The 27,269-nt window shown below is 53.5% G+C and overlaps 5 protein-coding genes and 3 pseudogenes across 5 annotated transcripts; 4 read left to right on the top strand and 4 right to left on the bottom strand.

Moving 5' to 3' along the window:
* Positions 1 to 4,377: 4,377 nt before the first annotated feature.
* SAPIO_CDS1533 (uncharacterized protein) lies at positions 4,378 to 5,078 on the top strand (the record flags this gene model as incomplete). Its single annotated transcript, XM_016784782.1, has 2 exons — positions 4,378 to 4,796; positions 4,922 to 5,078. 2 exons carry the CDS (start codon positions 4,378 to 4,380, stop codon positions 5,076 to 5,078), a joined length of 576 nt encoding a protein of 191 aa, XP_016645539.1.
* A 243-nt stretch (positions 5,079 to 5,321) lies between these two features.
* On the bottom strand, positions 5,322 to 6,353 carry SAPIO_CDS1532 (annotated as a pseudogene; the record flags this gene model as incomplete).
* Positions 6,354 to 7,244: 891 nt separating this feature from the next.
* On the top strand, positions 7,245 to 7,484 carry SAPIO_CDS1531 (annotated as a pseudogene; the record flags this gene model as incomplete).
* A 973-nt stretch (positions 7,485 to 8,457) lies between these two features.
* On the bottom strand, positions 8,458 to 13,447 carry SAPIO_CDS1530 (uncharacterized protein; the record flags this gene model as incomplete). Its single annotated transcript, XM_016784781.1, has 4 exons — positions 8,458 to 8,816; positions 8,907 to 12,435; positions 12,512 to 12,935; positions 13,347 to 13,447. The coding sequence occupies 4 exons, from the start codon at positions 13,445 to 13,447 to the stop codon at positions 8,458 to 8,460; spliced, it is 4,413 nt and encodes a 1,470-aa protein (XP_016645538.1).
* Positions 13,448 to 14,447: 1,000 nt separating this feature from the next.
* SAPIO_CDS1529 (uncharacterized protein) lies at positions 14,448 to 15,713 on the top strand (the record flags this gene model as incomplete). Its single annotated transcript, XM_016784780.1, has 2 exons — positions 14,448 to 15,224; positions 15,324 to 15,713. 2 exons carry the CDS (start codon positions 14,448 to 14,450, stop codon positions 15,711 to 15,713), a joined length of 1,167 nt encoding a protein of 388 aa, XP_016645537.1.
* Positions 15,714 to 15,847: 134 nt separating this feature from the next.
* On the bottom strand, positions 15,848 to 16,330 carry SAPIO_CDS1528 (annotated as a pseudogene; the record flags this gene model as incomplete).
* Positions 16,331 to 18,578: 2,248 nt separating this feature from the next.
* SAPIO_CDS1527 (uncharacterized protein) lies at positions 18,579 to 21,191 on the bottom strand (the record flags this gene model as incomplete). Its single annotated transcript, XM_016784779.1, has 11 exons — positions 18,579 to 18,793; positions 18,854 to 19,004; positions 19,105 to 19,285; positions 19,359 to 19,376; positions 19,443 to 19,540; positions 19,647 to 19,770; positions 19,865 to 20,117; positions 20,186 to 20,297; positions 20,376 to 20,474; positions 20,557 to 20,989; positions 21,106 to 21,191. 11 exons carry the CDS (start codon positions 21,189 to 21,191, stop codon positions 18,579 to 18,581), a joined length of 1,770 nt encoding a protein of 589 aa, XP_016645536.1.
* Positions 21,192 to 22,025: 834 nt separating this feature from the next.
* On the top strand, positions 22,026 to 27,179 carry SAPIO_CDS1526 (uncharacterized protein; the record flags this gene model as incomplete). Its single annotated transcript, XM_016784778.1, has 4 exons — positions 22,026 to 22,112; positions 22,251 to 22,674; positions 22,730 to 23,098; positions 23,971 to 27,179. 4 exons carry the CDS (start codon positions 22,026 to 22,028, stop codon positions 27,177 to 27,179), a joined length of 4,089 nt encoding a protein of 1,362 aa, XP_016645535.1.
* Positions 27,180 to 27,269: the final 90 nt, after the last annotated feature.

Here is a 27,269-nt window from a genome sequence, read left to right as displayed (position 1 = left end):
CGGGGTAAAATACGAGTACGAACCCGGAGACGATGGCGACCCCGCAATTTCATGAAGAGATCTTGGGCCAGGGATGGACTTATTTTGGACGGCTAATTCTGCACTAGATCGATTGGGTAGCCTCGAATCGTTCGTTCAGTACACTACGTCATGGAAGAAATCGCCATGATAAATAAACAAAACGAAGCCGTGTGCCAGGTTCATAAGAATGAACAATGGCGATTGCAGCGGAGGGCTACCGTTGACATCGAAATTTGCCTTCATGGAAAAGGCGGCCGCGGATCTGGGGGAATCGGTCTCGTCCCGTTTGATTCATGCTCCCTCGCGTCGGATTGCGTTTCCTCGGGTTGCGTGAAGCTCAATCACCTTCCCCTCCTCCGGAATCTATAGAAATGCCACTGTCTGCGCCTCTTTCCCCGGGATTTGAAACCCTCGGCCAAGTCATCAATCCTTCATGTCATATCACTACCACCTTGACAAGCCAGGATTATAAAGTGCGACCCCGTCTTCCCTTGACTGGAAATTGAGTGGCTTTGTGCCACGAATAAGAACAAATGTTGCTGTTGCCTGCAATGCTCTTGTCGCTTTTCTGCGCCTGATGCGGGCAGTTTCCATCGACACTTAGTACCATTGCAGACGCACCGCTCCATCCGTGGGCAGATGCCTTTGCTGCCCATCTATAGAAAGCGGGAATTCAGAGCCAGTGCTTGAGACCTGGTTATTGTCAGCTTGTTATGGACTTATAGAGTCGTCTGGTTCTTCCAGCCGGCCGGATCAAGTTCTCGGCATTGAAAGGCACAATTTGAAGGCGATAAAACCAAAATAAAACGTTGCGGAGTACTACGGATATTTACTGTATTTGATTGTGCTTTAAATGACCATGATAGTATCCCTGCCCCTGATACTGGGCAGAATACCAATCTCTCCAACTCTCCCTTAGTCTTCATTCTATCCTGAGCAAACGAAAGTCTCCTTGGACGTTGTGTGTGAGGAGCTCAAGACGAAAGGCCACCTGAAGAAGCGTCACCAACACTCTGGACAGCGGAGATGACCATAAAGATAACATTGTTTGGCGGTATACGTATGTACCAAACTACAGATTCATATTAACACGACGAACTTTATTTTTTTTTCCGCCATCATACACATCCCAAAGGCCAAAAGCCAAAACACCATCATCCAAGAGTAGAAACAGCCAAAAAAGACCACGCGTCCGCAACGCCGCTGATGCCATTAATCACCTTCCTTCAAAGAGTGTCCGACGACGCGAAGGAATGAAACAAGGGCCCTGCAGCCACCGAAGCCGTCGGCTTATTCGGCGCCCACATGACTGTGGCCGAAGCAAGAACCCCGAACACGAGACAGACGACGACTCGAGCGCCCCTCTCTACCTAGAACTTGTCCTATTTGCTCTGGGTCCGAGGGGGCAGGCGCGCTAACTTTAACAGGTCAGCCGCCGAGACGGTGCGGGAGAGCCACGCCACGCCCATGGCCATAGCCACGGCATCATCAATATGCCAGGCGATGCCAGGCTTCTTGCTCTTGGGGGAGAAGGCGAGAACCACTACGGACAGGGCGTGCGACGAGTTCGCGAGCTGGCCATATTAAGAGAGGCGCTCTCGCCGCTCTTTCTCCTTTTGGGGACCTCCTTGCCGTTTCGTGCCCTTCCCTCTTGCCCTTCCTCCTGCTCTTGGCGCTGGTCCGCTGGTTTTCCAAGAAGGTGGGGTCCTGGAGTTTCGCTCTCTCTTTCTGTTTCCGGGCCTACTCCTCGCTGTAGAGGTTTGATGGCCCCTTAATGGCCTCTAGGATGCTCTGCAGTTGCTGGTGGTGCTGCTGTCCTTGCTGTCGTTGTAATTTGTTGGTGGTAGGCCAGCCTCTCCCTTCCCACCTCCTCGCTGTACAGCCTCGTCGAGCCCTATATGGGTTCCAGGATGGCCTGCAGTTGCTGGTGCTGATGCAGTTGGTACTGTCGTTGCTGTTGTAGTTGTTGGTGGTGGGCCTACCTCTCCCTCTCCATATCCTACCGTATAGCCTTGCCGATCTCTTGATCGCATTGAGGATGGCTTGGAGATACCGCGCCGCGGTCGGCTGCCGCTGCTGCCACTAGTCTTGCTTCCGCTTCCCCTCCCGATAGTGCTTTAGTTCCCCCGGAACCAGCTCTAGGGAATTCGCTATCGCTCCAGAAAGGGCGGCCTGTCGCTGGGGATGGGGACCTGGGTGGCTGATCCTGGCTGCGGTCGGGAGATGCCTCTGAGGGGGGGAAGTAATGCGCCATGGGCCATGGATTCCCTGATTGATTCCTTCTCTTTTGAGCGTCGTGGTTCCATGGTAGATGAGTGATTCATGGATGAATGTGGAAGGCCGAGATAGCGAGTGAGAGCCACATGACCCCGGTAGCCATGGCATATCCTACATGCCATGTAGCCCTGGAATCCTTGTTCTGCTTGGTAAATGAGAAGTCGCGGACCGCCACGCACATGGCGAGGGCCGAGTTCGCGAGCTGGCCGTAGTGAGCCACGGATGGATAAATAGGACGTATTCCTTGTTGAGCGGGGAGCATGGGTGGCCGTCTGTCTTGACCTGTGGATTTGTGCCAGCAGTCGGCTGTTACAACGCAGCCGATGCTAAAAAATGAAAGAACTTCCGACACGGCCGTCGTGCGGTGTCCGGCAGACTAGAACTGCGGCCACGGGATGCCTTCTCCATGCTTCGCCGATAGCTGGAGGAGTTCCACATTCGGTTGTTGAAGGCCGTTAAGGAATGGGGCATTTGCAAGGGATATGCCCGCAGAGGTGGAGGCTGATCGACCGAGTGGTGCCCGAAACAGCCGTGGTGAAAACATTCTCTCAGCACGTTGCCCAGAATTTATCCGTGATGTTAAAGTCCATCCTAGAGTTCCCAGAGATGTGGTCCAGGCTTAGCTTACACCAGATTCTCGCCGCTCCTAAACGTGGACCTCGTGTATGTATGCAATCAAGTTAAACCGGGAAGCGAAGACCGACATTTCGAGCGGGAAGAGGCGAGAGAGACACAAGCGGTATTCAAACGAGAGAGACCGAAGCAAGGCACCGAAAATAATAAACGACGTGCTTATACGAAGTTTCGGCGGGTGGACGGGGAAGATTGGAAACACCAAGCAACTAAAATCGAGATTGATTAGTACTTCTTCCTCTTCTTTTCTTCGTTTTGATGTTAGTCGAATACAGAGAACACTTGTATCACGGTTGGAGAGAAATGCACTCCCCTGAACAGAGGATAATAATAAACTTCAAGCGAGTAGGAAGAGCACAAAGGGTAGCAACGTTGCACGAGGAAATCTCGTCCTGAATCCGTGTTTCTGGAGGGAGAATGTAATCTAGGTTATGATGTAGTACCGCCGATCACCGCGGGAGATTGCATCGCCATGCACCGGGTTTAGGGAGTGACGAGTGACCACCCACTTGAGGTTAGGCGATATTATGAGTGGCTTAAGCGAGGCTGATGTGCGGATATCCATACCTCGTAATTGATCTATCCTCACGCTCTTCGTCCTCTGCACCGGGGAAGCCGGTCATCTAGAAGGATGCTCTTTTCGAGGCTGTCTCAAGCCGTGGCCTTTCGTGGTGCCGCCGGCCTCTTCCCTAACTGTTGATCGGCCCGGTTAGCGGCGAGCATAAGCCCGTTTTATGACGTTGTCTTCGGGACTCACCTGCTTCATATGCAAGGGCGGTGCACTGGGCTCCATTGGATGATCCAGCGATCCACTGATCGGCTCCCGTATTGCCTCGACGAGAAATGCTACTGCAAATCAGCGAATCGCAGGAGGAGGATTCGTTTCCATCTCTCAGTTGGAACTTGGGAGGTTACAATTAATTGAGGGGAGGGAGGCTGTGAGTGCGACTATGAGTGTGACTGTGAGCTCGGGTGGTTGAGGTTGGGATCGGGAATTTTTATTACTTGTCGGACGATCCTTCCATGACAGAGAGGATTGACCATCTCCAGCAGGAACGACCAAGGAACAAGGAAGGAGACATGCGGCCGCCGATAAATACGACCTCGTCTCGTGTCTCTCCTTCTATTGCTCCTGGCCTTGACTTCTACTTTGTATATATTTCTTGAACATTCCACTTCCCAGACTAGCTTCCCTCAGAACAATCCGACAAGAACTATCTTTTGCTCCCAGACCCTCGATCCTTTGCCGAGCCCTCACACACGATCAGATCAGATCAGCCGGATCACCACCAACGACGACGCGACACTCGCAGCTTTGCTCCAGATAGATTAGGCGCACGACTTCCCGCTCCAAACAACGGCAACAAACCCCCCAACCCCGTGCTTAGCCTCTTCCTCTAACACCACCGCACCTGTAAATCTCAAACCCACACAGCCGCAACAACAATGAAGGCCACGATCCTCGCTCCCTTCCTCCTCGCCACGTCGACCCTCGCCCTCCCAGCTCCAAAAGAAACTACCGAACCCGCTCTCACCTGCTTCCAGCGCTCCACCCAATTCAAATCCTGGGACCTCACCTCCTTCACCTACTCCCCCCCCACCGCCGCAACCCCCACCAACTCGTCCGCTCCTTCCCGAGCCTCCGTTTCCTTCACGGTGATCAACTCCGTCATCGATCCCCAGGTCAAGTGCGTCGCCGAGAGCGACAAGGCGTTCGACGGCGCGGAAAAGTTCAAGTGCGACGGCCCTCCCGTGGATGATCCGGCTACGTATCAGGGGGGTGCGGTGGAGTTTTCGTTTGATGCGGCGAGTGGGAATGTCACACTGATGCAGAGGTGGATTTGCCATGATGATCCTGTCTGGCCGTAAGTTTTATTTTACTATTATTTTCTATTTTCTCCTCCGCCCGTTCTAAGTTTTATTATTTTACTATTATTTTCTATTTTCTCCTCCGCCCGTTCTCTCGTGTAGGAACTAACGGATGGGTTAGGTCTTATTTGACCGGTGTTGGATCTGGCATTGCGGATCTCTCGTGCCTTGGAGAGGGTGTCGTTTCAGGTGAGAGCGTGGAGGATACGAGCGAGAGCCCTGGCTGTGCTGGGTTGACGGTGACGGTCAACCTCACCGAGATCTCGGCCATTGCTTGAGCACATTTGCTCTTGTTCATAGATATTGGAAAGAAATAGGGAAGTTGGATATTTACAGACGAAGATTTGTCCTTACAGGAATATGCATGAATCTAGGAATGGAGATAGATAAGGCAGGCAAAGCATAGAAATATAATGAATCTAACCAATTAATAGATTAATGGTGAGTAGCTATCTAATGAAAAAACACTGGCGCCGCAACAAACTTGAAAAACGTATCCCAACCGTCACCCTTGATCAGTCTCAGTTTGACTTGGAGGCACGGCTCATGAAATTCTCCCGAACGCTTCCAGGCGTACGATCCCAGGTCGTGTAAGCCTTGTGGGGTGTATTCTCGGGACTCCAGACCTGCGATGCCCACACCAAGTTGTCGGGTGCATCGTACATACCAAAATCGCGCCAGCTGTCAAAAGTAATCTGTGGCTGTCCTCGGTGCGGCCCAGACGAGGATACCCGAACCGAAAAGTCGGTGAAACAATGGTCACAGTGACCATCAAACGAGGTCCCTACATCCTCGAAAGCTTGGGAAACAGCCATCTCGAGGCCAGCGGAAAAGGAACTCCAGGTTCCGACCAGGGTGGGTGTCACCCGGTCCACATCCGTCCGAAAGAGCTCGAGGTGAGGGCAGAGCTCGAATCTCAGGCGGCCGACGGTCGTGCGGGACAGCGTATCGAATCGTTTCTGCGCCCAGATGGCCCACCTCGAGTGGAGCAGGAATCTGCCGCCGACGATTCTGGGCTCTGCCGAGAAGGAGCCTCCGCTGGAGATGATGGGCCCATAGGGCGCTAGGAGTTCTTTGAGGCGAGAGGCGGAGGTGGCGACGGGACGGGAGTGATGCTTGAGGGCCATCTGGACATCCCGGTGTCGGAGTTCGTAGGTATCGGAGGAGTAGCGTGGCGCCCAGAGCCTCACGGTCTCGTATGAGTCGCAGCTGCGGAAAAGTGGTAGGACTCGCAGCATGTTGCGAGGGCGTGTGGCGCGTAGTCTGCAGCAGCAGGCGCAGACCCAGCAGTCCGGCTTGGTGTATGCGACCCGTGTCCAGAAGTTGAACTCTTCGGGCTGGGACAGGCCCTGGAGGACCTGTTCCCAGTTCTGCGAGGCAAGCGTCCTCAGCACGTGGCAGGTCTGCGAAAGGAGGAACTTGTCGTGTAAGTCGAGGTTATCCAAGATGGCACCGATAACATCGTGTGGCAGTTGAGGGAAGGCGCTGGTTTGTTGAATGTGGCTTCCTCCCTTGGGAGATGGCTCTGGCTGTTTAAGAAATAGGGGAGCCATGATCGATCCCAGTATCCTAGATTTATCCATATCGCAAGTATCTTTGTGTGAAAGTAGACCGGCAATGTAGGAGAGGACGAGAGGATGGGGAGTGGGAACTGGGAACTTCAGGACGAGTTGAGGAGCGAGAGAAGGAAGAGCCACGACAACTTACTTCAATTTCAGTCTCTACGCCTTCTTATAGATGAGTTCATGTATCACATGGAAGGGGGTAAGACCCTTTAGAGCCTCGAAAGAAGGAGACTAAAACTTAGGAAAGAAATAGGTTTGAAGTTTGAATGTTAGTTCCATCTCTTTAGATCTAGATATCAGCTCTAGTGTCTCTTCTAGGGCGATGGGAAAGAGGTATGAGACTTCGAACATTAGGCACCAATGATGGATGGATGAGCCTAGAAGAATCGCAGGGAAGGAATACTGGTAGAGAAGAGAAAGCTCTGTAAGATCACCAGCACATGTCGAGGCCCTCACTGAATCGTGCTTCCTATCTCCTAGCTTGGAAGTAGCTTAATGACCGCCAGGGCGTGACACATGAAGAGATGGCAGTGCTACCCTTTCCTAAGTCTCTGTCTTGAAGCTGTCCCAGTCGAGTGCCTGGCCGTAGCGGCTGTTTATCAATAGCGATACAGTCTCGTCGAAAGAAGCCACAGTGCGTTGCTAAACATATAAGACACGCCCCCCCCCCCCGGTGTTAGATGGACTCGTCTCCTTTGATTCCTTTGCCCTATTCCAGAGCGAGACAACCATCACAGCGTCAGTTTGATTCTCCTGCCTCCTGTCATGATGACCCCAACTAATCCGTCCTCGAAGGAACAAACACAAGATAGAAACAAGAGACGACGAAACGACACCAACGGAACTTAGGGGAGGGGAAATAAAAGAAACAACATCAAAATGTCCAGCGTCGCCGAGTGGATCACCGCCATTTCCACCACCCTCATCGCCATCGTAGCCCTCATAGCAGCCAATGGCGAATACCGCGTCCCGCCCGACGGACGGTTCCCCGGCCGAATCAACCCTCGACACGATTCGGCCCGGGAATTGGAAGCCCAACGAGTCGAACGCCACGAAAGAGTCTTGGATCTGAAGAAGAGGCTGTCCGAGCTTCGTGACAAACTTGATGCTGTGCGCTGATGTCCTTAGGACGCCTTTAACTGCATCAAACTAATCCATGCACACAGAAACGGAAACATAATCAAGTATGTGCAACACTGCCAATGCCCCCGGGCCCCTCTCCGGGCCCCTCTCCTGCTGGTCCTCCTCCTACCGTGGGCACTCGCCCCCCGACTGCATCACTGCGATATCGACCTCCGTCACTCTGAACGGGACATATCGAGTCCTTCCCGACAGCTGCCCCCCAACGACGAGATAACACTCAGCCCGCCAAGGAGACGACTTCTCGAACCGATTGGTCCCAGAAACAGGAAAAAAACCGAACCAAACCCGGGAACGACACCCTGGCTGCGATGGATGAACTAAGCTGGGTGGGCGGGCCCCCGCTGCAAGCGGATCTGCCCTGGGGACGTCTTCCCCGGCCGGGCATCCGTGGCCGTGGTTTCGCGAAGCCGTTGTCTGAGGGGTATCGCGGATCTGTCGAGGAGTGGGATGAGGTGTGTAATGATGAGTGTAATGATGAGGGTAATGGAAAGTGTACCGAGGCGTGGAAGCCTGTTTCTACCGAAAACCTATTTCGCCAATTACTCAAAAGTCGTCTGTGCCCAAGATATGTGAGAATGTAATGGTGTTTTGAATATCATCTTCTCTCTGCGTCCTACTCCGCTAGGGAGGTCTATGACCCGCTGCTACTGATACAATAAGCCGACACTAGACATACACGCTGGGCCAGATGAACTCCCGGCAGTCCCCCAACACACACACACACACAAAATCCATTCGCTTCGTTTTTTATCCGCCCACAAGTCCCTGGAGGAGCTGTTATGTTGTACAAGTGCATGATGCCGCGATCCCAGGCATAACAAAGTGCCAAATTTCCGTGTGAGACAAACGAACTCTGTGGAAAAGTGAAGAGCGAAACGAAAGCAACAGGTCAAGAGGAGCCATGGCGAGGAGCGCTATCGTAACGGCAACAACAACATGAAGCCTTCACTTATTTCTTGCCTCCCTTCTTCCGGCTCGGTACAACCTTAAACCCAGCACCCGCAATAGCATCCGATCCTTGCTCTCTACCTGCCGCAGAAGAGGAGTAGCCCCCCTTCTTCGCCACCTCGCTCCACCCACCACTGCCGGCTCCGGACGAGGATGAGAAAGCTCCTCCGGCCCTGGCGTCTCCTGCTCCGAGAGAAGAGGGCTGCCTCTCGACAACGCCGCGCTCGGCAAGCTTCTTGCGGCGGATGAATTCGTCGGCGAAGTGCTGGCCGTTCATGGTGGTAGAGTTTGCGTAGACGGCGTCGGAGATCATTTCCGCGTCGGGGGGGAGGCAGAGGAGAGTCGCGGCAAAGTCGTCAACTGAAGAAGAGGGAGAACAGTTAGTATGTTCGGAAACTATGGACAAGAGAAAAGGAAATAAAAGGAAAAGTTAGAAAAAAAAATACTTACTGTTAGCGACGCCAGTGATGCCGCGGGACAACTCTCTGTGCACCCACTTCTTGAATTCATCCATGGCAAGGGTAGCATTATCCTTAGCAGCGCTACCCGAAGAAGCAGTGACGGGCTTAGCGACGGGCTTGGCCGCAGCTACCGGCTTCATGGCATTAACACTGGCGGACCGCGACTGCGTAGTAGCGGGGCCCGTCGGGACCTTAACCTTACCGCCGGCTCCGACGGTAGCCCACCCGCTGCCAGGAGGGCCGGCGAGGGCAGCGGCAGCTGCCGAAGCGCTGGGCGAAGAAGAAGGGTTCGGCTTGCTAGCCAGATCCGCATATCGCTTGCCGGCAGCGGCACCGCCGAGTCCGGCAGCGACGGCCGAGTTGATGGCGATCTCCTTGGCCTTCTGCTTACGAGCTTCCTCCTCTCGTTGGATTTCGGCCAAAGTCTTGCGCTTCTTCTCAGCTGCCGCGGATGTGGCGCTGCCAGCACCGACGGTCTTGATTCCGGAGGGCTTGGTCCAGGGGCTGGTGGCGTTCACGGGGGACTGCTGCGCCCAAGTACTACTGGTGGGAAGGCCGGGGATGACGGCGGATGCGGCCCTTTCCTTGTCGCGGAGCTCGGCTGCCTCCTGCTCGAGAGCGGCACGGCGCGCAGCCTGGGCAACCTGCTCGGCCTTGGCCGCCTTACGGGCCTCGGCCTCCTGGATCTCCTTCAGGCTGGGTCCCTTGTGGTGCTGGTTGTCGGAGCTCATTTCCTTGGCCCAAGGAGCCATCGGGGGCGGCTGAGCGGGCTGGGCAGGGGCAGTTTCGGGGCTCTCTTCGTGGAGGGGTTCGGGGGGAGGGAATGGCATGGGTAATCCAAAGGCAGCGGCGGCGGCGGCAGCAGACGCTGCCGCAGAAGGGACAGGTTGCGTCTTCTTGGGCTGTTCCCTCACAGGGGCAGGTCGGCTCTCCTCCGCGTGCTGCTTGGCCCTGGATCGGCTCGACTCCTTAACCGGAGCGGCGGCAGGTGATTCCTGGGCAATGATTTTCTCCGCTTCAGGCTCAGGCTCAGGCGTGACAGATTTGGCTGCAGCGGAGGCGGCAGCCTCCTCCCTCTCGCGTTGCAACAGCTCAAACTCCATTAGCCGCTCACGAAAGCCTTGAGAGTCCTGTGTCAACTGCTCGGTAGCGGGGAGCTGTCCGCGGAGGCTGGCACCGCCATCATCCTGCGATCCGGTGCGAGACTGCTGAAAAGGTCCGGGGGCAGTGGTGGGGCCGTGAAGAGAAGCCAGGACTTGTCGCTCGGGAGTCGAGAGGTTGGCTAGCTCCTCGTCGCGAAAAATCTCGGCGCCGGAACCAATGGCGCCCGGAGCAGCAGCAGAAGGACCGCCGGGGAGCGCGAGACTGGAATCAAAGAGTCCTCCAGGGCCACCAGGAGCTGCTGGAACCTGGCCGATAGCCCCTTGGGCGCCCGGAACGGTAATCGGGGAAGCAATGTTTCCGAAGCTCGGCTGGCTCTGGAGACTGTGCGCGCTCGAGTGGTGATGTAGCGCGCCCGGGATGGCGCTAGCGGCTCCGGGGATCTGGAACTTCGAGAGGGCTTGCTGGCGGAGCATGAACTCACGCTGTTGGGCCATGATGAACTGTTCCTCCTGCTTGCGGCGCTCAAGGTTGTTCTGTTCCTCGGCGGTAAGGGTTCTTCCATAGCTAGGGAAGACGCCGCTCAGAGGCGGGATCACGCCGGTAGTGCCAGAGGGCGAGAAGGGACCAGTTTGAGGTGGGGGCCCGTGGGGAATGCCAATCTGGGGAACGAGGAAGGGCTCACGCGAGTTTCCGATGCGTCGAATAAGCTGTCCAAGAGGCTCGAAGTCGGGGTCCTCGATCTTCTTGACGCGGAGATCCGGCGTGAAGAAATTAGCCTTGTACCAGTCGTTCATCTCCAGCCCTGTAAAGGGCCCCTGGACCTGGCCTTGAGGATCGAGATATACCCATCGCATACGGTCCGGCATCACCATCTGTCTCACTTGGGCTCCGGGTCCTTCTCCCGAGGTCTGCCCGCCTGCGAATGGTGCAGCGCTGGTAAGCGAGGGCTGAGCGTCAGCGGAGGTGAAGATGGCCCGCGACGACGCTGCAGTGAAGGCGTCATCAAAGATTCCCTGTCCTTGACGGGGTTGATTCTCTCCCTCCCTGCCGGGACCGGGAATGGCGCTTCGGCCAATGGCGCCAAGAGGGTTGTTCTGTCGCAGGTCGTGGTCACTCAGGGCATCGTGGTCTTGGTTCTGCATCTGAGCCTGCATGGTGGGAGGGAATAACGAGCCTAGCTTACTTCCACGACCGGGCCCGATGGAACCCGCGCCTCCAGCAGCACCGAAAACGCCGCCGAGGGCCCCAAGGCCAGCCGAGGACATGTCGCCCACAGGACTAAACAAGGCATTGCCAAAGGCGGAGCCGAAAGCAGAGCGCTCACGGTCGGGAGTGCCCGTGACAGCAGGGGGCGCGGGCCACCCGCCAAGAGAGCTCAGGCTAGTGTAACGATTTGGTCCAGCACTACTGGTTTGGCTTCTGTCGCTCCCATCGAAGGCATTCGCTGAGTATCCTCGGGAGGGAATTGTTCCGAATGCGTGAATCGGGTCGGCTCCACCCGAGCGAAGTCGGTCAAAGTCGGATTCTTCCTGATCCTCACCATCGCCCCGCTCAGCCGGAGGGCTACGGTAAGGGTTTGTGTTCGAGGGGCTCAGAGGCGCAGCAGTATCCTGGTCACCTAGTTGAAGTCCGGACAGGCCTAAATCCCCAATAGTTCCCTTCACTGTAGAGTCGAACGGGCCCTGCCCGCCACCCTGTTTGGATACGGGAGGAGTCTCGCCACGGGCAGAACCTAACAATCCGCTAGCGCTCATGCTATCGTCGCCGAAAGGGTCGGTGTCCGTTCGAGGTCGAGATCGCCACGATCGGTTGAGGTCAGGGTTCGCAGGTTCGTTTGCCTTGGCAGCGATATTCTCGGAGCTATCCTTGGGGATGAGGTGAGCAAGACGACTCTCGCCTCGAGCACTACTAAAAGGTTTCGAGGCAGAGGTTGGAAGGGCAAAGTTGCCAAAGCTTCCCATGCCAGATCCACCTGTCCCAGCTGGCGTCGGCTGGGGGTTTTGCCACAAGCTGCCTAGTCCGCCGGATCCCGCAGTGCTGCTACGCAACAGTGATCCAAATGACGGCTTTGGCTGGGGCGTGGTGGCGTCCTTGGGAGGATTATCGGCGTCCGGATCAGTCGCATCGCTCTCTTTAATGTCGGTCCCCTTCCTGTTAAACCACGGGAAATTCTCATCCCTCGTGTATCGGCCCATGCCGGCGGTCGGGGACGCGATGGAAGGAGAGAACGGACTCGGTTCGACGGATTCTCGTCGGCGAGTTCCCGGCCTTGCCGAGGTCGGCGACGTGACGTTGTAAGGATGTCCGCTGCCCTGAGATAGGGACGCCTTTCGGCCGTTGGGGCCGGCCGTCTGGTTGGCATCCTTGTTCTGCGGAGGGGGTTTCATCGGGGAGTTGACATCGGACTGGAACATCTGGCAAAAAAATTAGAATCAGTACCCAGAAAAAGGGTATAAAAAAAGACGAAGACAAGGATAACAACGAACGAACCTCCTTTTCCTCCAAGGACATCTCCTGCAGTCCGAGAGGCCTCATGTCGGCCGCCGAGTTCCAGCAGACATCAGGGTCCTGCACCGGCTGGGGCTCCTGCGGCTTCCCCCAGCCCCGTGATGAGTGGCCATTAAGCTGACCCGCTCCGGGATTCCATCCGTCCATGTATAGACGAGAAATGCTTCCCTGGGATGCCGTACCAACTCCATCTCTATAGAGCCCGAGAAGGTGTTCTTTAGAGTACCTCGCCGCGCTCAGATCGGTTGGTACAGGCGCAGCCTGTGGCGTAGACGTCGAATCGGCGGTGGGGAATTGCATCGTGTTATCGGGGGCGGTGACGGACTGGGGGGTCTGGTTCTGAGGGGCGGCTGAAGGTCGACGGAAGGTGAGCGTACCATTGCTCGATCGTCCGTCTCGTCGAGACCTAAAGAGGCAAAGCAAGAAAAAAAGCACCGCGTTAGCCAACGCAGTCTTCAGAATTGGGCTTTGGTTGTTTGCTTTTTGGTTTGCTAAGTGGTAGAGAAGGGGTTTCGATTTGGGCTTCTTGTACAATATGAGGCAGGGGAAAAAAACAGAAGCGATTTTGAGGGGGACACCAGGAAGTCTGGCACGAATTGAGAGCAAAAATTCAACAACTGTATGGCCATCTGAGGATTCCCAGAGCCCAATAATTATAGATAAAGCGATTCAGAGACAGCAAATGTCGACACAGATATTGGAGCGTTTGCTGCCCCTTGGTCCGGCAGGCGGCTGCACCCGAGCTTCAACCCGAGTGGCAGGGGCAAAATACGAGAACTGAGAGAAAACGAAAATACAAGTATCAAACGCAACATACCATTCAGGACCTCGTCCATCCGCTCTAGCACCCCTCGAATCGCGATTGGCATTTTGACCAGCTGCTGCAGACGCGAAGCTTGACGGGAGATTGGTCGTCATTGCTAAGGATTTTTGTGTTGGATAGACTCGTGGGAAACGATTATTTCTTCGGATCGAGCTCTGAGCTTATCGCAAAAAGGAGAAGGAACCCGTTTATCGACGGTGTTTGCTCGTTGTGCGAGAGAGTGTTGCGTGAGGCGGAAAAGTTCGATGTTGTCAGGAGAAGATAGGTGGTCTCGATTGATCGCCAAGGCCTGCTATATTTCTTGAGCACGAGCTGTTCTCGGGGATCGGATCGAAGAAGTTTCGTGGTGATCGATCGGACGTAAGAATGATTTTTGATGATAGGTTATTAGAGGATGATGCTCTAAAATCTTGAGATGATTTTTGAGGAAGAGGTTTGGATTGGTTTCGCGCTGGGTCAACAATAAAATGAAGTCTCGGTCTCGGTGCGTGTGTGAGAAGGAAGTTCAGGTTTTGAACTGCTGCTTTCCTTTGTGCTTTCCAGAAAAGAAAAAAAAATTCCAACCTGTAGAATTGGTGCTTGGGTGACAGTGCTACATTGGCGGGTCCAGGCGAAGGGAGGCTGTCGGCGAAATGTCGGCTCTGACGTGGTTCTGATTACGTAGGTCAAGTGTTTGCAGCTGGGCTGAGCGGGTGATTGGACAAAATTAGTCCGAGGTTTATCCGGCAGACAGAAACTCTCAGCAGCCAATTCAACGCCTTCTCTTTGGTCATCTTGCTTAAACTTAGTCTCCAGCAGCATCAATCCCAAAACGGTCATGTTATAGAACGGCGTTCCGGTTGTTGTTTCATGGACCCTCATCTCCTTCGCTCATTTCCGCCATTCTTCAATCATCCAGCCCTCCCTCTTTGACCTTCTCTGCCTCCACGAGCCTGTTCTCAACACAAGAGGGAGCTCTCCCCGCTCCGCTCCCCCCCCACCGCGACGTCCCGATCATCAGAGCTCAGCCACACCCCAGTGTTTGATATTCCGCGGCTTTCCAAACGATCCGCTTATCCCCCGTTTCTCTCGCGAGGATAGCCATCGCAGTTCGCCATGTCGAGCGAGAATAGATCAAGATTCGTGACGCAGAACAAGACGACAAACGAGCGACTATCCACAAACACCGTCGGTCTCGTTGCCCTCTCCGAGTTCCGCAAGCGCCGTGCCGAGGTTCTCGAACAGCAGGAGCGGGAAGCAAGAGAAGCATTACTCTCGGCGAGCTCGACGCCGAATCGGTCTACAAGTAGAACTCCAATCTCGGGAAACGTTAGCGGCGATGCCGGGAGCGGGGCCGAGCAGCCAGCGAAGAAGAAGCTAAAGCAGAAGAAGACGAAGAGGAAAGCCGGGCCAAAGCTATCCTTCGGCGGTGACGAAGACGAAGACGAGCAGGATGACGCTAACGCGCCGACCGATGGAAGCGGCGAGAAAAAGGTGGCGGCAACTCGGGACGGCGAAAGAGCGACCGATGTCAAGAAATCGAAACTGGCGGCGAATGCCTCTGTGGGAATCGTGCCCAAAACCCTCACCAAGGCGGCGATGAAGCAGGAGGCGGCGGAACGAGAGGCTCTGCGACGTGAGTTTCTCCAGATCCAGGATGCCGTGAAAGCGACGGAGATAGCGATACCATTTGTCTTTTACGACGGAACAAACATCCCCGGCGGCGTGGTCCGCGTGAAAAAGGGCGACCACGTCTGGGTTTTCCTTGACAAGAGCCGCAAAGTCGGCGCGGAGATGCAAGTCGGGGGGGACAAGGTCAGGGCGCGAAAGGCATGGGCCAGAGTCGGTGTGGACGATCTTATTCTCGTCCGGGGAACCATCATCGTCCCACATGTAAGTGTACCCTCCACATCACATGCCAGAGGCGAACAATGGGAAGAGAAAAAGAGCAAAGAGAAGAAGGACCAGAAGTCTAACAAAGTACTTTCTTAGCATTATGACTTTTACTTTTTCGCTATCAACAAATCACTCGGCCCAGGGGGCAAGCGAATTTTCGACTACAGTTCCGATGCGCCCAAGATGCATAACCATAACCACGCTAACGCCGACAATGCTGATGATGATAACAAAGAAGAAGAGACGTCGGGGCTGATGACGGCGGCGGCATACAAGGCGGCTGAGGCCAGGAATCTCCCAGATATTTCGACGCTCGAAGGCGCCAACGACGACCCGACGCTGACCAAGGTGGTGGACCGACGGTGGTATGAGCGCAATAAGCATATTTACCCAGCCAGCCTTTGGCAGGAGTTTGATCCTGAAAAGGATTATCAGACCGAGATTCGACGAGATCTTGGTGGAAATGCCTTTTTCTATGCCAAGTGAGGAGGGAGGAGGAGGTTTTGGTGTGTAGGTTGAAAAAGAAATCCCGAATTGGATCGAGCGTGTTTCGTTGGAATGTGATGAGAGTGGTTGATTGTGTCACACCGGCATCCGCCTCGAACAGCGCGGATAGCTTTTCAGCTCGTCGAATAATACCACCAAGGCCCGCTGACAAGCATCCAAATCACCCCCCACCACCCCATCCAAAACACCATCTTTAATATAGCGTTTCCTGGCCCCAACAAGAAGCTATAAATCTCAAGCTCGAGCTTCTTCCGAAATCGCGTCGTCACCTTTGTCTTCGCCATATACCGAATAGCCTCCCTCGACATGGCAGCAGCGAACGTCAACGACGCAGCCGAGAAGAGCAGCAGGCGGTAGACGACGACCTTGGTAACGGCGGCCGTGGGGATCAAGACGCCGATGAGTCTCCTCGTGAGGAAGTGCATGTTGGCGGCGAGGGGCAGGACAAAGAACTCCACGAGGCTCCGGATGCGGAATATCGTCTCGAGCGTGGGGATCATGAGTTTGAGGGAGGCGTAGGGGAGGTGTCGAGAGAGGGCAGGTTCGGCGGGGAGTTGGTGAGGTTGTCTCATGACGGAGGCGGAGGCGTCTCGCATGGTTGCAGAATTGTATGATTTTTTTTTGTATAATATCTGGGTGTTGAAAAGAGGAAAGTGGCGCTTATAGATGGGATTCGGGACGCCGTGGGAGACAAACAGCCTTTGGTTGGGGAATACTGAAGTATTCGTAGGTTGTGGTAACCACAAGACGATGGAAAAAGGAGATTTTGTAAAAACAGAAGGAAAAAAATATGAGGGTGTTCACAGAACTTCGGGTTGGGGGCGTAAAGATGGGAACGGTGTTAGTACTTCTGTATGGGCGGACGTGTTGATTTAAGTCGTTATTCGGAAGACCTTCGGCAGTGAGGGGCGCGAATTCTATGGCGTTCTACTCCTGGACGAGAGGTCGCATTATGCGTCGGGGTCGGGAGGGGAGTCAATTGAAGGTGTCTTGGTATTGATGGCAAGGTGGGTAATGTGGGTATGCGGGTATGTGCTAATAGTGCTTGAGGCGAGTGGGAGTTGAAGTGGGATGGGCCGCAATGAAGGCCTGGATCAATGGACTCAAAGCCCGTTGCGAGATGTGAGTGCCCCACCAGGTCCTGTCGTGGGTCTTGGCTGGTACAACTTCGCGATGAAGGAATCCTTGGTCGTGGTTGCCGCTTTTGGGGTGACGAGCTTGGTAAATAAAACACATGGCAAACGTTTCTATTGAGAAAGGGGCATCCGGCGTCTTTTGTAGCCTCGTCCTGGTCTTGGGTCCGATCTTGGAAACTGTCACTCAGGGTCCAGGGACCTCTGTCTCCGGCTTCGTCCTCGTCCCTCCTGTCCCGGCGCTCTCCACTGCTCCTTCCCACCCGTCCTCAAGGTAACATGTACTATCTTTAGCCAAGGAAAGATCACTCGACTTCACAGATGCACATTAATTCTCGCGCCCGAACCTCATTTCATTTATTTTTTTCTCATTTTTTGGCGGCATCTTCGCTCGAGCCCAGGGTCCCAGATCCCGATTGCTCTCCACTTTTACTTCGTCTCATCAATTTCGAAGCTCTTCGACTCGACACAAGCGCCCCCAAACTCTGCCGCCTCTCGAGTCTAATAACATCGTTGTCGTCGTTGGTCTGGCAGACCCGCACTAAGACGGCCGAGAACCAGTGAGGAAGTTCGGCAGGCCCAGGATACCCCACGCTTGCCCCTCATTCGTCCACGGCCGCCTCATGCGTCCATGTCCAACGTACCCGCTTTCTTGATCCCAACCGTCAAGCAGGACAAACTTCACTTCGGACACACAGTCGATGTTTTTGGTCTAGGTCGTACTTTTTTTGGCCTTGACGATCCAAGGCAAGGAGGGGCACTAGCCATGGAGATAGACTATCTAGCACACCGAACCGTTGCCTCCGGACCCTTCCGTAGCACAGCGGTGCCTACCTCTCAGATCCATGGATCAACCCACGTCTCGTCAATCTCGACACATACTAGTACACACCGGCAGTCTGGCACACGCGGATGGGAAAAAGTTACACATTCTCAAGCTAACTTCCCCCGGCCGGTAATCGCAACACTCGATTTCTATGCTAGGAAATTTTCAGCAAAGTATCCTGCCAAGTGCATCTTCCCGAACTCGTGATTCGCCCATGGCTTCTTTGCTCATGCCCTTGTCGGGACTTCTCCTTTCCTCTTCATCCTCCAGGTTACTTTCTTTGATCTTGTGATCTCCAGGCTAAGTGTTTTTTCTCGGGCTTATTTGTCTCTCTGCTCATCCATTTGCTTTTCGTCGTTTACAAATCCGATGCATGCTGGCATCTCGACATGCAACTGGTGGATACATACATGTAAATAACTCGGAGCCGCGGGGCAGCACGGGGGTTATCGATGGCCAGACCGTTATCGCAGACTAGGCGGGGGAACAGGGTCTTTGCAGGGTCCTGTTCAAAAAGATCAATGCTCTCACCCACCCTAGACTGGCGGCTGAAACCCTGCCGCAGAATGTGGTTAAACGGATTGGTCAACCGAAGCATGTCTGTCCAGAAATGGAAAGTCGATGCAGTCGACATTTGACTCGTATCTACAAGCACTTTACTTGATCAACACAGAGACTGCAATGGATGTCGTGGAAGTGGACTGAACGTTTATATCCTGAGCCGGTTTTATCTCACTAATGGCGAATCCTATTCTTAAATGTTCCAATTCTCAACAAGACCTAACCCAAGAGCAAGAGACCGACCGGGTCACCCGCCGACGTCCAACTCACCGATCGTGCCGCAAATAAAAAACTCCCCCCAAAAGTTGCAGGTCCCTAATTGGTCTAGTACTCGGTATCGACGCACGAATATTCGACTCCGTCCACTTCCAGCGAGAACTTCAAAAGTCCGGACGGATCGTTTCGAATCACCAGATCGAAGTAGAGTTCCACGTAGTCGGCGTAGTCTGAAGGACGTTTCTTGTGGATAAAGAGTCGACTCGGTACGAGGCTGAGGTCGGTCTTCAAGACGCAGTTTCGTCTCACTCGGGCATCTTTGGCTACGTCAAATATCTGTATCAACCATCTACGAGCCGACTCGAGTTTGTGGGATTCCATACCTTCATGTTCCGGACGATGCTCCGGTGCGTATTCAGCGTCGTACTCAAGAAGGTCTGTTTCAATATTCAGTCTGGAAGGATGAGGCGTTTTCCCGTAAAACGTTTGGGCGAGAGATATCGTCAGTCTCTCATCTCTGGAGAACGTGGAATTCTGATGTAAGAGGGGAAAGTTAGCATTGCGCTTGTAGGGTGTATGTACCAAAAATACACGCCGTCACATAGGCTTCGTTTCTCACGCGCTCTGAACACACCTTGTGTATGAACCACTGGTAGATCCGACACATGTTGATTTCCTCCAAGTCATCCCAGACTTTGGGCTCACCGCGATCGGTCTCGAGCTTCCATATGCGTCGACTCTTCGTGCCGTAGTGCTTTTCTACTTTGGTAGCGGTGACAATGGGGGCAATTCCTAACTTGCTCATGACGGCGCCTCTGAGTATGAAATGTTAATAAATAGGAGAAAAATCACGATGGCCGACGAAAGAAGATGGAAAGTTCAGCCTACTTAGAAACTGCGGTCCATCTAATGCCCGGTTAGCTGATGCACTACACTTTGATCCTTTCCCGACACCAGAGAGGCAATACTCACGCATCTATGGGTGGGATAACCATGATGTCGGGGTTCGATTTCTCAATGATGCTCTTCAGGTACACATTTGACCCAAAGCCTCCGACGAGAATGATGGCCTAAAGTTGTATCCCAGCCTCGTTTAGTATCCAATCTCAGTGGTGAGAATCCAAGTGGCCCATCTCAAAAGAATAAAAAGCAATAAAGAGGAGAGAGAAAACTAACCTTGATGTGGCCTGGTGTGGCTTCTGGAGCCTGCCTTGGCTCGTTTCGTGCCATCTCCATCTGTTCTGAGACGAGGCGATCAACCTGCCGAACGATGGGATCAAACATACCGAATAATTTCTCCCTAATGGGCCATTATGTCAGTAACCATGGAATCCAGCCCCGTTTTTACCTTCTCATTAGCCCTTCTCATATTTATATAGGAGGAATTCTCTCACCCTGTCAAAGCCAGGGAATTGGCCTCCAGGCCTTCGGCCGTGTTATCTTCCAAACCGGCCCTGTGAAAGGCAACATAATTAACAGCGTCGTGCCTTCCTCTGAAAGATGGTTTGATTCTGGTGTTAAAATCCACTAGTGCCTGCCGATATGAGTCCTTCTCTCGAAGGGCTTTATATTCTTGATCACCGCCGACGACGCTACGAACCTCTTGCTCGAAGAGTTTGTTGATCATCATAGACCCAAAAGCGCCACCTAAAACAGACCATCTTAATAACGGAACGTGAAATGGTCTGGTGCAGGGGAGAAGAGGGCTCTGTTACCTGTCGGCGTAGTCAAGGCGTGGAACTGGAACGGCTCCAGGCTTTTGACCTCGTAGGAGACAAGATCTACGGTGCCGCCACCGGCGTCGCAGACCACAAATGTATCTCCCGCCTAAAGGTGCGTCAGCCGTGCAAGATTCCCCTCATGCCCTCAACAGGAGTCATCGCGAAGAGATAATCGCTATCGCACCTTTAGTCCCATGTCTTTCATTGCCGCCAATGCACAGATTGCGGCCGCCTCAGACTCGCAAACGAGCTCGACTGGAGAAATTCCAGCCTTCTTCGCGGCCTTGAGCGTTGTACACTTTTGTTAGCTCTTCGGGAATTCCAACGACGACCAAAAGAAAAAGAAGAAAAAAAAAAAAACCTACCAGTAGCGTCTGATCCTTCGCCTTATCCGACCAAATGGCTGGGACTGTCAGAACAAACTTCTTCTCAAACCTCCGTTGCACATATTCCGGATTCAAAGAATCCCCCTCAATGGCTGCCAGGGCGTGGTTCATAATGGCCTTCATATAGTCGGCGGTGACCTCCAGAACTGATTTCGGCAGCTTTTGCATTTCGGCCTCAATATCGTTAGATAACAAGTAGGGCCATTCCTGATCCGGGTCTAGGAGCAATTTCAGCCCCTCGATTATATCTTTGTTGGAAAAGGTCAACTGGTCACCCCATTGGAAAGAAGTGGTGGAGTCCAGGTCGTATGCAATGGTTGTGGGAGTTTTGGGAGCGGATTGTCCAGAATTGCCGGGCCAGTGGACGATCGTGTATACTCTATCTGGCTCCGACGAGAAAGCATACGAAACTCTAGATCGAAGGGTAAAACGATGGAGATTGGTTATTTAAATTGTTCTCGCCGGGCCCAGATGTGGGTAGAGCAGGGAGCCCTCGGAGATTTGGGGGGGTTAGGATAGTATTCTTACCCACTATATGTGGTTCCAAAATCTAGTGAAATGATGAGGCTATCCTTCCCTTGGGCCTTCACCCTCTTGCGAGGTGGCTGAGGCATGATGGTACACTCGATGCGGATGCAGGATTGAATCGATATGGATGTGACCAAAAGCTGGTATAAGTGATGTGTATGTTAACGTGGATGAAAATGTGAGGAAGCGCCATTTGATATTTACATATATATAATTTCCATAATAGCTTCTAGGCATCATCAGCTTCATATAGCCTTGCTGTGAGGATAGGCTGAAGTATGGATTATTCTGGGTATTACTATAGATCTATATTAACCTAGTGCCTTCAGCTATATTTATGGCTATCTTGAGTCCAGGTAAGAAGACTCTTGAAGGTAGAAGAATAAGAAGAACAAGAAGATTGTATCACTACCATAGTTGTAAATGGAATGTGTAATTTCAACAGATATTGATTCACCAACTTTTCTCTTTACCTCTTTTGTCCTCGCCTCTCTTCATCTCTTGCTTCTGTTGCTTCTTTCCACTCTTCTTCTTTCACTTCCTTCTCTTTCTTCTCTTCCTTTCTTCTCTTTCTTCTCTTCCTTTCTTCTCTTCCTTTCTTCTCTTGCTTCTCTTCCTTTCTTCTCTTGCTTCTCTCAGCCGCATCTTCTCTCACTTTCCTTTTCATCTCCTGTGTCACATAGACACTGCTACTCCATTCTCTCGAGATCTTTGGAATGAACAAGAAGACAAAGCTTACCTGCCCTCCTAGACACTTTATCAACCTCGCTTGCGCTCACTCCCAACTCGCTCACTCCGGTTTTCTTCTAATACTAAACATACCTTGATCTTTACCCACTCATTTAAGTTGTTGCCCTAGTTCTCAACTTAGCTCTATACCGAGGCAAAAGCCTAGAGTTACCCAAGCTCACAAAGCCATCATGCAATCCCAAACCCGCGACGTCCCTATGGACGAGGTTGAAGTCCCTCTGGCGACTACCCACCCAGGGTCGGCGGCAAACCCCCGAGTATCACAAACACGTGGGCCGATATCTCAAGAAGCTCCTACTCGCCAACTGTCCTTGGTACTCGACCGACAAGCCGTGGTCGAAAGCCTGACTGTAACAGCCGGCCATATCCTAATCGATACTGACACGATTCTTCAGCCTCACCTTAGGAGATTCACGGCCCATCTAATGCGGCAAAAAGAGGTGTACGAACGAACCATACAGGATCTCCACGACCAATTATCTGAGAAGGATGCTCAGATCGATGCCCTCAACAAGACACTCCTCCGAACCGGTCGGGGAGATGCCCTCACGGACGATATTGTTAAAACCTATTTTATCCAGCTGAAAGGCGCAATTTTTCAGTTTGTGATGAATCACTGTGGACTGTTTCGCCACCAGCTGACAACCACCTCTTCGTCAAAAGAGCACCAGACCTGCATTCTAACATCCGATCTAGCCACCATCATTCACAGCAAATTCTTCTCTCCCGATTCCCTGGCTTTTGGTCACAGTAACCATACGGGGTCTCAACACCCCTTGGACATCGCTGACAAACACCTGCAAAATTCGAGTTGCGATGGTAAGTTAAAACTCACTCTCCCAAGATAGGACACCTCGTGACAAGTTGAAAACAGAGACTCTGCATCGCAAATGGCGCATCGCAACGGCTAAAGCGATTGCCTCCATGCATGCCAACACCACCGCCGACGAGCCCTACCTCCTGGCGCGGTCCATCTGGGTATCCCTCCACACCAAATACGGCCTTCCTCCGCAACTCCAGGGGCACCCAACGGATCTCAAGGACCTATGCGAACAAGCCATCACCCTAGCTCTTAAGCTACGTTCCTCAAAGGTCGAATACGTCTGGGAACAGACTCTGTCGTCGCGATGGGATGGGGTAGCGCCTCTACCGAAAGATGTCGTGGTGTGGGTAGAGGGACCGGACCTTGCTGAGGATGAACCGTCTGATATCTCGTTGATTGTGTTTGGGGGAGTAGTTCGAGGTGAGAGAAGGAGCGGGTTGTTGAAAAACGGTATGGTCAGAATCTGTGAGGGCGAGGTGATCCGGAAGCGGAAAGACACCGGAACAGCATTTTAAACTTGAACAGACACACATGCCAAGGCAGGTAAGGGGAGTTGGTAGGATTGGATTGGATCGGCGATTTGTGTCCCATAGTATCTTGGGCTGTATCCCTGGTAATAACATGTTTCATTGTCACGGGCGGAGGAAATGTTGAAATAAGGAAATATGGACGGAATGGTGGAAAGATATTAGCAGATCTTTCTCGGAGATCTGAGGCCGACGTGCCTAGTGTACCCGATTGCTATCGACCCATATCCCCCATCATATCATTTTCTCCCTGTCTTAGATTGGCGAGTCCTGACAGCTTCACCGGATGATTGGCCGATTGTAGTATCTCACCGCCCGGAAGCTAGGCAAAGTAAATACCAAAAACATACATCAATTCCGTACTCTAGCGCTCTCCTACTGTGGCTTCCTCACACTGGCTCAGGTGTTCAAATACAGCTGTATTTCCGAAATTGGGGGCTCCAAGAAAAGTTGAGGAGTAAATGAGGGGCTATTGAAGTCCGTGGCTCGATTAAGAGTGCTCGGAGTCATACGTATGGTGCTCGTAGTTCCGGCTCAGACAACGCAATTTCACGGAGACTTCGTGATGATTTCGGTGAGAAGTTTCGATTCGGTGACGGTGGGGTTAATGATTAGTCATGCACTTTCTGTGCCCCGCCAAAACAACTTGAATTTTGTAACGATTTTTGAAGGAGGAAAAAGAACTCCAAGTCAAGGCGCTCGACTGGATATTCTGACGAGCTTGTAGAGTTTTCGTCGAATTTGATTGTATTTCGACCTATTCAGATACTCGGAAATTTGAGTCTCGGTGGGAAACCAACGCTGCTCAATTCCAATCTTTTCTTTTCCTTTTGTCCCTTGACTTGACCCCACCATCACCCAAGGACCCCTCCTGCTGGCCTCTCTTTCTCGGCGACGCCGCTGCAGAGATGGGAGACTCTGGGATAGGAGGGCTGAGACCCCCGCTGGACTTGCTAAAGTCTGTGTCTGAAGGCGACTACACCGGGGTTTTGACCTCTCCAGCGGCAAGGACTGGCATCCAGCAGTGCGTCGCATCCCTACAGACTCCAGGAACCACAGGCGCGGAAGGACGAGACGACAAACTCGCCGTTGGCATTGCGGCCTTCAACGCTTTTTTACAAATTAACGTTACGGGTCCGGTCCTTGAAGGTGTTGGAAACGTCGAAGCCGTCTTCCAGGAGGCAGGGGGTGACAGGTCCATTGAGGAACTGAGGAAGGAGTGTCTTAGGGCGCTGGAGGTGGATGGCGTGTCGCCCTACGCTTATATTCCGAACGTTGAGCTATTTTACCTTGCGCGCTACGTTATCCTTGGCCTTGGCCTCGATGAATTCGAGGGGAGGAAGATTGCGCTTGAAGAAGGCGTTGGCGTTTCACTCCAGTGGCTTCGGCTCAGGGTGTTCGTGTGGCATTACAAGCTGTTGACGCAGCCTAGTCTGGGACCCGCCTCGTCGTTCATGAAGAGTTCGCATTGGAGCGATGTGCCCACTCTCATTTCCCAGGCGCAGGGTGTCATGGAGGAGGTTAGGGCTGAAGTCCTGGCACAGGAGGGTAACTCCTGGACCGTCGAGGAGAGGGTGAGGTGTCTCCTCGAGCTGGCGAATATCGATATAATGCTGGGTCGGGACGAAAAGGCCAGGGAGGCGATTAAGGGTGCGGCAGATTTAAGTGGGTTCGAGTATGCCCTTACGGGCGCGTTGGGTAAGAGGACGAAATTTCAGGAGACGAGCTTGAGTCAGCTGGTGATTCTTGCGAGGAGTAACAAGGGCCACCAAGATAGCCAAACCGAGAAAACTACGTCCGTTCCCGGGACCTTACCTTTGAACGATGATGTTTTGCTCGAAAAAGTTGCTTTTGATGGACGCGAGAATGGTGTTGTGGAACCAAGCGTGGAGAAATCGAGTGGTGACGGACTCGCCAAAGACCTCAACCCGGATGCGCAACCACAGCTTTCTACGCTGGACCAGATTATCCTCTTGACAGAGGCGACGCTGAAGGATGTCTTTTCGCCGCTCGATGCGCTTACTTCGGAGGAGATTCTGCCGTACGCCGAACGTGTGCTGCAGGATAAGTCGACCAACTGGCAGGTGTATACGCAGGCGCTGATTGTGAGGTCGAGGCTGGAGGTTCACCGGAGCCGGACAGTGGAGAGGGGCGTGTTGCAGATGCAGGCGGTGATTGATCAAGTTATCGTGGACACCTCGACGCCGCTTGCACTGAATTCTTCTGCCGCGACGGATGCTAAGGTGGAAGGAGAAGATACCGCTGTTCCCACTATTGCAGTTAGTGCGCCTGGAGAACAAGCTTCGCCAGTCGATGAGACGAAGCCCACATCATTTTTCCGCGCCCTAGAGGCTTCCGATTCAGCGCCCGCACAGGAGAGACTCAAGTACATCCACGCCATCGCCACGCCACCGAGGTGGCATCTCGAGTCCGAGCTCGCATACGGCTGGACAGGCATCGGTGCGCTCGTCTCAGCCCTCGAGATCTTCAAGCGGCTCCGTCTCTGGGCCGAGGTAGCACTTTGTCTCGCCACGGCAGCCGCCTCAGCCGAGAATGACGAAGAAGGTCGGGGAAGTGGCGGCGACGCGAAAGCTCGCGGCATAATCCGCTGGCGTCTTTTCAACAGGACGGGCCGTCCCGCCTCCGAATCTATCGACGCCGACGCCGAATCCGTCTCGGACAACGACGTAACGCACCTCAAGCCTTCCGACTTTACCGGGCCCGAACGAGACCCTCCTCCACCCAACGCGCCACGCCTCTTCTGCATACTCGGCGACCTAGAGGATGACCCTTCGCACTACGAACGCGCCTGGGAGATTTCCAAAAAGAGATTCTCCCGCGCTCAGAGGAGCCTGGCCGAACACTACCTCCAACAGAAGGATTTCGCTGCCGCCCGTGACGCCTACAAGATGGCGGTGCGCGTCAACAGACTTAGTCCCGAAATGTGGTCGCGGCTGGGTGATATACACCTTCGGCTCGGTGAGACGCAAGATGCGGCGGATGCTTTCGGGCGGGCTATTTCGGCTGCCAGTGATGTCGTCGGTGGCGAGGACGCCAGAACGTGGAGCAATCTTGGGAGTGCGCTTTGGAGCATGTACCTTGACGCCGTCGAGGATCTCAAGAACTCTAAGAAGGAAAACGCTCCTACAAAACCCACTAAACTTGACGACGAGGAGACGGACGAGGAAGAAGGTGACGAAAACGAGAAGGACGCGGGTGGAAGATCGAAGAGCGCAAAGGACGCCGCTACGCTTCTAACGCAGTCTCTACAGGCGTATAAGCGCGGAGCGAACCTCGCGAGGGAAAATTGGCAGATTTGGGATAACGTGTTAACCATCGCCTCGAGAACACGGCCGCTTTTCGTAGCGGACATGGTGCAGGCTCTGCAGAACATTATTCGAATTCGAAAAACGGAGACGGCAATCGACGAAGATATCCTCCGGCTCCTTCTACAGGAAGCAGTTCTTTCCAAGGAGAAAAAAGCAGTGCCGGGTCGAGACGAGAATGCAATTTACGAAACACCAAGAGGCTCGGAGGAGAGGTCCGTCGTGGAACTGATCGAGAGGGACGTCGTTCCTCTCATCACCGCGCGTTCGGAGCTCTGGGAACTCGTGTCGAGGGAACGTGCTTGGAGGAGGGATTACGCTGGGGCGGTGGAGGCTTCGGAGAGGGCTTGGCGGGCGTCGATTGGCATGGCTGGAGCTGCTGCGAACCTCGCCGTCGGTGCGGGTAGCGGCGATTCGAACGCGGCTTGGCAGACGGATGTGGAGGCATGGAAGGTTGTTGTGAAAAGGACGGACGAGTTGGTTTCTGTGTTGGAGAACTACGGAATGGAGGTGGAGAGTGTTGGCGAGAAGTGGAGGGCCAAGGCGAGGAGTGCTGTGAGGAGTGTAATAGGGAAGGGGAGGGCGAGGTGGGAGGGCGGCGAAGGGTGGAGTATACTAGAGGGGTTGATCGAGGAGCTGAAGAGGTAGGAGTTACATGGCACGAGAGTGTTATTTTTCAAGATGGGAATATAATAGCTTTTGTGGTTTTGCATGTACTTGCTATTCATAGACCGGTTT

This window comes from Scedosporium apiospermum (genome assembly GCF_000732125.1).
Source record: "Scedosporium apiospermum strain IHEM 14462 chromosome Unknown SEQ_SAPIO_0066, whole genome shotgun sequence".
Taxonomy (NCBI): Eukaryota; Fungi; Ascomycota; class Sordariomycetes; order Microascales; family Microascaceae; genus Scedosporium; species Scedosporium apiospermum.
Note: the sequence above shows the minus strand (reverse complement) of the source record. Positions and strands in the feature narration are given on the sequence as shown.